Here is a 10130-nt window from a genome sequence, read left to right as displayed (position 1 = left end):
TCAAGCTCTAGTTAGATTCTCTTTAGAATTTTTTAGTGGGACCAAAATATGCCGATCTTTTAAGTGTATGAATATCTTTTTCTAAATGTGCAAAATATGTGTTTTTTAAGTATGTCACTAATAAATTTTTGTAATTATTATTGTAATTATTTTAAAAAAAAAGCTTTGGTTTATGGGCTCCAATTGTTCTATGGGCCCTGGAGCAGTGCATCGCCTGTACCCCCCTCTCAATGGGCCTGCTGACACCATGCAGCCTTTACTTAAAAAATATAAACCAAACGTAAACTCCACTACATACTGTAATACCATATTTTGTTGATCAAAATCGAGACAATTTTTTTGTTAAACAGCCATGTTCTAGTTCTTCATTACTTAGTGTCAACTTCAGTCCAAAAAAAAAGCATTGACTTATTTTTGAATATAATTGAACCAATAGTAGTAAAAGTAGTAGATAAAAATGAAAATTATACTAATTCACTTTCTAATCTTAATGAGTTCTCTCAAGCTCAAGACTCAATTTTTTTAATAAGCAACCTGGAAAAAACTATTGACAAATTACAATAATTAAATTGCTATCTTCTTTTTCAAAACAAAAAATTACAAACTCATTATCAATTCAATGAAGTTCCTTGTATCAGTTACCTCTAGTTTTTTCATAAATTTTGATTCAAAGGCATATACTGGAAGAATGTTGGATAAGGCTATAACATTGGATTGTGGCAACCTTACTAAATTCCATCCTTATTCATCAACAATGGCTGATGAAGATTTAATATTGCTAGTAAGTGTGCTGCGTATAGGATTACCTTTATTTCCCCACCTGGAAAATGAGCAACTTCTTAAATGATACCAGAAGAAGTAGTCAAAACAAGTAATATTTCTAAACTTAGAATTCTCATTAAACAGATAATTAATGGAATGAAAACTTTTTGAATAATTGGACAAGGATTTCCTATATCACTTCTGGACAGTCTTAATTTGTACAGCGCTTTCAAATTTTAAATGTTTTGAAATAATACTATTTCATGACAAAACATTATTTAATCATTGTTTCAAAGTATAAATTTATATATATATATATATATATATATATATATATATATATATATATATATATATATATATAGACACACACACATAAAAAAATACATATATATATATATATATATATATATATATATATATATATATATATATATATATATATATATATATATATATATATATATATATATATATATATATATATATATATATATATATATATATATATATATATATATATATATATATATATTAGTGGAAAATCACTTAACAAAAATTTTTTTCCATTTAACACTGTGTTTCATCAACAAAGATTCATCAGCATTTCTGATGAATCTTTGTTGATGAAACACAGTGTTAAATGGAAAAAATTTTTGTTAAGTGATTTTCCACTAATATAATTGCTCTGTTCTTTTAAGAACATTGAGCACTCTATTGTGTAGAATACTTTTTAAAGTTGTTTAAATATATATATATATATTATATATATATATATATATATATATATATATATATATATATATATATATATATATATATATATGTATATATTATATACATATATACATGTGTATATGTATGTGTATATATATATATGTATATATATATATATATATATATATATATATATATATATATATATATATATATATATATATATATATATATATATATGTATATATATATATATATGTATATATATACATATATACATGTGTATACGTATGTGTATACATATATATATATATATATATATATATATATATATATATATATATATACATATATTTATGTGTGTGTCTATATATATATATATATATATATATATATATATATATATATATATATATATATATATATATATATATATATATATATATATAAACTTGTACTTATATAAAATATATAAGTACAAGTATATATATATAAACTTGTATTTAAAACTTTAAGTACAAGTTTTTACAAAACTTGTACTTAAAGTTTTGTTTTACACTTGAAAACTTTTCCAGTGACAGTATATATAGTTAGTGAATATTTTGGAAAGTTGAAAAGTACAGTCTTTATTTTTGTTACAGTTCACGATTAATTTAATAGAATCTTTTTATTCCCTGTTACTCCTAATCCTTTATTAGAAGTTAAAGTATTCTTTATAATAACTTCAAAGTCGCCATATGGTTTACTATATAAAATAACGAGAAGGGTTTTTGATCTATTTGTAAATCTCTATTAGACTGAGATGGTGGGGTGGAATAATAATACCCTGGGTCTAATTAGCAGGCTAAAAGGCTATTGAAGGCCTGAAAGCCAAGCTGTATTATTATGTCTTGAGTAGCTGTCTTCTTCTGACTACATATCTTCTATTTCCTACTTAGGATATTCTATCTTGAGAAAAAAATATCATGAATTGGATAGAATATCCTAGCAAATTTTTTTACGTACTGGTAGAAAAGAGTTTAATGCTATTACACTAAATAGTTTAAAGTCATCAATAGGTTGTGTTTGAAGAACTAAAGCCGTTATTATTACTCAATTTAATTAGATGTTTTGCATGTTTTTTCAGCGATAATTGGTTTGTTTACTCGAAATTTTTTGTTCTGTATATTCTTTTGTATATATTTTGCATAACAAAAGTTGAGTTTCGAAAACCGTGTATTGCTTAATAATTTTTGGGAGGAAAGGGTTGAATATGATAAATATATCGAAGAAAGTCTAAAGAAACTTCGAATACTAATTAAGTTCTTGAAACATTCATTGTTTTGAAATGAAGTTCTTAAAGAAATAAAATTACATGAAATTTACGGATCTTTACATGAAAAAGGATCTTTACATGACAAATTACCAGACGAACTTGAAATAGCTATTAAATCACTTAAAATTAAGTCCCCAGGAATCGATGATATCACTTGCAAAGTAGTATCAGATGTTTTTGAGGAGATACGTAATCCAATTTACGAAGTATTTAATTCATCAATTTCAACAGGTATTGTACCTGATGAACTAAAAATCTCTAAAATTATACCAATTTATAAATCAGGAGAAACCAATTCTTTAAAAAAATATAGACCAATCTCTATCCTTTCGGTATTCTCAAAACTTCTAGAACGAATAATCTATAATATATTTAATGAATATTTAAGAACTAACAAAATTATCAATAAGCTACACTCAACTGAGCATGCAATCCTTGACCTCTCAAATAGGATAAGTAGATCATTTAAAAAAAAAAAAATTCACATGAGGGATCTTTATTGATTTGTCAAAGGCATTTGACACCGTCAACCATGAGATTTTACTAAAAAAAATGAACAACTATGGTATAAAAATTAAGCTTTAAATTGGTTAAAAAACTACCTTAATAACAGACAACAGTGTGTCATTATAGATAGAAAAAGCAACTCAAATTTACTAAAAACAAAATGTGGTGTACCCCGGAGTTCCATTCTTGCTCCTCTTTTGTTTCTTATTTATATAAACAATCTTCCAAATGCCTCTAATATCTTTAAAACTATAATGTTTGCCGACGATACAAACTTATTTTACTCGTCAAAGACAATCGAAGACCTCTATGAAAAAACAAATGATGAACTAAAAAAAGTCAACATATGGTTTAAATCAAATAAACTGTCACTCAATATAGAAAAAACTAAGTATATACTATTTCACTCTAATCAACAAATTAAAAAAATACCCCTGAACCTACCAACAATTAATATAGAAAATATAACCATCAAAAGAGCTCTGAATACAAAGTTTTTAGGATTTCTAATTGATGAACACATCTCCTGGAAACCCCACACAAACTACATAAACACAAAAATATCAAAGAACATAGGTTTACTTTATAAGGCAAGACCATTTTTGTCACAAAAAAGTCTAAAACTTATCTACTTTTCATTCATACATTGCTATCTCATATATGCCAATATAGCATGGGGCAGTACCCACAAATCTAAATTAGAACCACTTTACTTACGTCAAAAACACGCTTCAAGACTAGTATACAACAAAAACAAATTTACTCATGCTCAACCCCTACTGGAATAAATGAACGCACTAAATATATTCCAAATAAATATTTTTCAAAATATACTTTTTATGTTTAAATTTAAACTAAGTCTGGTTCCAGAACATTTTACAGCACACTTTTTTAAAAACAGTATAAATAAATACAATACAAGAGCAACAGGCAACTTTAAGATACCTTTTGAAACAACAAAACTCTCAAAATTCTCAATTACATATCGTGGTCCCTATCTATTTAATAAATTAGTTTCCAGAAACGAATCACTATTAAACTTAAACAACGAACACTCTCTGAAAAAAAAGCTAAATACTACAATAATCAAATTAAACAACGGAATTTTTTTAAATCTGAACATATAAATAAATGTAACTTAACTTTTAATACAAATCGATAAAAAAATAATATTAATAACAAGGTATATATGTAACACGTACATATATATCACGTATGCAACTGATTTTATATGTGTATTACATGTCTAAGAAATAGGTACTCGATGACTTAAGTCATCGAGTACCTATTTCTTAGACGTGTAATACAGAAGACTTAAGACTGACTTAAGTCTTCTGCGAGCTTCCTATAACTACAAATAAGTAATTCTTTTTATCAATCTTACACAAATTTTGTTTTTATCATATTTATACACTAACATTATTCTGAAATGTGGTAAATAAACTTGTAGTAAAACATCTAAACTCTCCTCCGAAAAATCAGCAGATCTATTTTTATTTATTGTATTTTTTATTTTAATTAGAGTAATATAGAGACATATTTCTCGGATTATTTTTAAGTACACGTTATTATATTGTTGTAATTGGTGTTTATTTTATTCATGTCTCGGAGTTGTAAGCAACTATATTTTTATTTACCTCGTACATTTCGAACTTTATATTTATGATTTAAATTTGTATATCTTTTATGCCAATCAGTGATTGGTTACTTGTAATTACTTTGTAGTTGTAAAATAAACATGTATAAAAAAAAAAAAAAAAAAGGACTGCTGCTCGACAACCGTATTAGATGAAACAGTGTTTTTGAGATAATAAAAGACTTTTGGATGTTTTTTTTTTTTACGGCTTAGAAGGAGTAAAAAAAACACCCGCGGAACTAAACTGTCTAAACAACTTAAATGACATTGACTTAGATTTGTTAATATTGCTGTCTAATTTACTGGAAGTCATTGCTGCTGCAGTTCGCTTGGAAAAACAAAATACAACAATTTTGTAGTGCGACATTGTTATGAAAAGGTTACTTAGCTAATCGAAGATGTAGAAACTGACATCAGTTCTAAATTTGCATAGGCGTTAATCTCTAGATACGAAAATCGTAAAAACATTATTTTAGTATCCGATTTAAAAAAAAAATTACACATTTTATAACGCTTCGAAAAAAGATATTAAAGCTTCTGCTGCAAAGTTATTTGATCAGATATTTGTAACAAAAGAAAACAGTCTCCAACCAAAATTAGTTGATTAGCGTTAAAAGAAAGCAAGAAGAACCATCACAATCGACACCCTTTTTTGCCGAAATTCAAGAAGCTCTAAATCAAAATCAATTAACAGCTAAAAGCCAAAAAAATCAAGATCTTCACCGATCAATTAAAAGAATATGAAACAACTGGTGTAAAATCTAAAGCAATTTTAAAATGATCTAGCCGTCCGCAGAATTCAAGCTATTTATTAGATAAAACCTGTTCGTGAAAGAATTGTGATTAAAAAAAAATTTAATTACTAAGTAATAAAAAAATACAATTTTTTTTTAAATTTATAATGAATTATAAATTGAAATATACAATACTAAAAAAATAAATACAAAAAACAATGTTTAATTATTAACTTGATAGTTTAATTTTTTATCTTATAACAAAGCATTATCGAAACTCCGATTTTTTCTCGACTCCTACGCAGTGGCGGATCTACAGTACAGCGGATTAGGCGGCCGCCTAAGGAGAATTATTGTATTATAATTAAAGTGTATCTTACTTTACATTTTTAAAACTTCAGAATTTTTTATTCTTTACGGTTGCACAAAGTTTGCAACAAGGTTTGCAACAAGGTTGCAAACCGCGGAAATGAGCGATAGTGTTAAAAACTATGATTCGGCGAATGGCTTTTTTATGCATAAGGCGAAACAAATTTCGCCTAATCTGAGGCTTAAAAAGTCTGGAATTTTTAAAAATTAGTCTGATTGGGTTAAACTTTGGCCGGTTGGGTTTTAGTTTAGGCTTAAATAGTCTGGAAATAAAGAAAATATGGTTGCTTAAATTAAAATTTGGTCGATTGGGTTATAATTTAGGCATAAATAGTCAGGAAATAAAAATAATTCTGTCAGATTAGGTTGGGGTTTTTGCTCTTGGAATTTCTAAATTAAGATGTCTAATATTTTTGATAATGTACGAATACTTTAGAAAGAAGCGATATAGTAACTCTTGAGGAGATTAACAAGAAGTTATCCCTTGAAGTTGATTCTCTACGTTTTTTAACTGAAGAAAACTTGCATTTATTAATTAATCAAGTTCATCTAAAGCGAAATATCTGCGCAGAAGCATACTTAAACAAAAATGCAAAATCGAATAAACTTGTACCTATTCTGTAAGTTATTATTTGCATATACTACAGATTAAATAACTTAATGTAAATAAAGCAATACTGCTTTTTTTACATTAAGTTAATCAGAGGTTTTAATATGCACAGCATGTTGTTTATATTTTGCTAACAAAGCAAAAGTTAATTTTACAGATTATAAATTGTTGTTTCAATCTGAACTATAAATCAATTGCAAAAGCTACTTTGTGGCTTTATTATTACGGATTTCCTGATATATATATATATATATATATATATATATATATATATATATATATATATATATATATATATATATATATATATATCAAGAAATCTGTAATATTAAAGCCACATATATATATATATGTAAGCATTGTAATTTTAATTGTAAAAGTAAGTTTTTAAATTCATTTTAGATCAACTTCATCTGGTAACTGTCTCTACAGCTCAGTATCATTAGTTATTGTAGGAAATAATTCATTAGTTGATATTTTAAGGGTTCTCACCTCAATGGAATTGTTTATTAATGCTGATTTTTATTCAAAACATCCAATATTTAATGATATAATTAACAGTGGTAAATATAACTTTTTTTCTTATGAAAACATTTTAAAGATGACGTTGTCTAAAACTGTTGTTGATCAAGATATCACTAAAAATAAACAATGTGTTCGGTCCGAAGCAATTAATAACTGCTTTGAAAATCAATGGTCATCTTTTATGTGTATCTTAGGCCTTTCATCTGTTGTCAATTCACAAATTTTTTGTCATTATCCTGAATTTGGACTTGATCGGTTTTTTTTTGCATTTAACAGATTAATAAAACCAAGGGTTAACGAGTTGAAGCCAACAAGAAACAAAGTAATAAATATAATGTTCTGTCGGATAGGTAAGTTACCATCAGGGTTTACTTTTACACCCAATCATTTTGTACCGGTTGTTGTTTATGATTTTAAAGAGTCACGTAAAATAAATTTTATTTCTGTTATGATGCCAGCCAAATTAATAAAATTTGATGAAACTCCAACAAAGGAAAAAAAGCAACTGTTTTTGAATTTTTTATCCTCTAAAGGAGCTACTAAACCTTCAACAACATCTGAATTAGATTTGTCTGTCAAAGATAGTTTCAGTGGTGATACCATTAAATGTTTGATTGTACCTAATGTTGAAAGCTCAATTGACTTTGTTAATAAATCTTTAGACGAGTTTGATGTTGCAAATTTTCGAGAACAACGAAGAGAGTTACAATGTAACAAAATGCCGTTTCGTCAAAAAATTCTTCATTTAGTAAAGAATGTGTTTATCCCAGATAATTCTTTCAATTTTCCACAAGGCAAAAACAATAGAAAGTTTTCAATAAAATGGCTAGAGACATTTTCTTGGCTTTGTTATTCTAAAAAATTAAATGGTGGATTTTGCTTGCCATGTGTATTATTTGGAGATGATTTTCCAACAAAGAATTACAAGGTTTCAGTGTTGTTTAAAGAACCACTGAAAAATTTTAATGATGCTTTCCCAGCCTTAAAACGCCATTGTGATCCGAACATAAATGGTTTGCATTCTCAAACGCAGAGCCTTTTTAATGATGTTATGAGGCAAGCTGCTGGTGATACAAAACCTATTTATGATATCATAGATCAAAACACCCTTGCAGAGATATCTGAGAATAAAAAAAAACTTGGGCCGATAATTGATACTATTATTTTATGTGGCCGTCATAGACTTGCTCTAAGAGGTCATAATGATGACTCTCAGAATCACTCAGAAGTTGGGCAATATAGTACCTCTTGTAATGTTGGAAACTTTATGGAGATTCTTAATTATCGTGTTAGAGGCGGTGATACTGAATTAGAAAATCATCTTAAAAACCACAAGAAAAATGCATCATATCTTTCAAAAACTATGCAGAATGAAATAATATTCTGTTGTGGTGAGATAATTTCTGATAAAATTGTTTCCAATATAAAGACTGCCAAATTTTTTTCTATTTTATCAGATGAAGCCATTGATGTTTCAAACAAATCACAAATGTCTTTAGTGTTGCGTTATGTTGACAGTGGTAATAACATTGTTGAAGACTTTGTTAAATTTATACACAACGACAATGGTTTAGATGGGGAAAGTTTATCTGTTAACATTTTAGACACCATCGAGGCCAAGGTTATGATGGTGCTGGAGCTGTAGCTGGAACAAAAAAGGGAGTTGCTGCACGAATCTTAAAGTTAAACAACAAGGCTTTATACACTCATTGTTTTAGCCATCGATTGAATCTAGCTGTGTGTAATTCTTGCGAAGTTCAATTTCTCTGTAATGCAATGAACCACATAAAAGAGGTTTCTTATTATTTTAATCTTTCTATTAAAAGAAATTCTATCCTCGAGACAATGGTTTCAGAACACTGTCCTGATAAAAAAAAAAAAAAAAACTAAGAAATGTTTGTCGAACTAGGTGGCTCGAAAGAATAGATGGATTAGACACATTTCAGGAGTTGTATGTTCCAATAGTTTATTCCCTTGAAGCCATAAGCAATGACAGAAATAAGTTTGGGGCAGACTCCCAAACAGCTACATCTTTATTTAAATTGATTACCACCTTTGAATTTATTGTTTCTTTGGTTGTGACTAGAGCTATTTTTTATGAAACACATGTAGTTACTAAAATGTTACAATCTAGCAGTTTAGATATTTAAACCTGTATAGATCTTATTTTTTGCTTGACTAATAGAATTACGACTATTAAAAACAAAATTGATAGTTTTCATGATAAGTGTTATCTTGATGCCAAAGTTATTGCTGAACAAATTGGGGTTGATGAATGTCGAAAAAGAACTGTTGGGAGGCAAATCCACTGCGATAATCATCCAGCAGAGAATGCATCAGAATATTTTAAAAGCGTTTTAACCATCCCTGTAGTTGATCACTTAGATTTAGCTCTTTCTGATAGGTTTTGCAATGACAATTTAACTTTGTTCCATGGCTTGAGTATTATCCCTGATAAAATAATTTCTTTGCTAAATGGTCCATCAGAAAAAAATAATTGGAGGGAGAGCATTAAGATATTTTCAGATTTTTTTTCTGAAGATTTGCCAAATCCATTAGCTTTAGAAGCAGAGTGTGGTCTTTGGGAGATATACTGGACTACCACCAATTATCCCATTCCAAACAATGTGTCTGATACTCTAAAGTCAATTTCATGTATTAAAACTTTTGCCAATATTTTTGTTTGTTTGCAGTTATTAGTAACTTCACCTGTGACAACATGTTCTTGTGAAAGATCTATTTCAAATCTTTGCAGATTGAAAACCTGGTCAAGATCAACTATGTCTGGAGATCGTTTGAATGGTTTAGCATTGATGTATACACATAGAGACATAGTTCCAGATACTCAAGAAGTTATTAAAAAATTAGTGCAAAGAAATGGTAATCGTAAGTTAAACCTTTCGTGAGAACACAAACGCTTCAGTGATTCAGAGTTTGTATAAACTTTACTTGTAT

General features: G+C 27.6%; 1 protein-coding gene across 1 annotated transcript; it reads left to right on the top strand.

The window, feature by feature from the left end:
* Positions 1–619: 619 nt before the first annotated feature.
* On the top strand, positions 620–10081 carry LOC136082945 (uncharacterized). Its single transcript, XM_065802364.1, has 5 exons — positions 620–794; positions 2813–3025; positions 6477–6660; positions 7053–8816; positions 9361–10081. Exons 1-5 carry the CDS (start codon positions 620–622, stop codon positions 10079–10081), a joined length of 3057 nt encoding a protein of 1018 aa, XP_065658436.1.
* Positions 10082–10130: the final 49 nt, after the last annotated feature.

Source organism: Hydra vulgaris, chromosome 08, assembly GCF_038396675.1.
Source record: "Hydra vulgaris chromosome 08, alternate assembly HydraT2T_AEP".
NCBI classification, from domain to species: domain Eukaryota; kingdom Metazoa; phylum Cnidaria; class Hydrozoa; order Anthoathecata; family Hydridae; genus Hydra; species Hydra vulgaris.
Note: the sequence above shows the minus strand (reverse complement) of the source record. Positions and strands in the feature narration are given on the sequence as shown.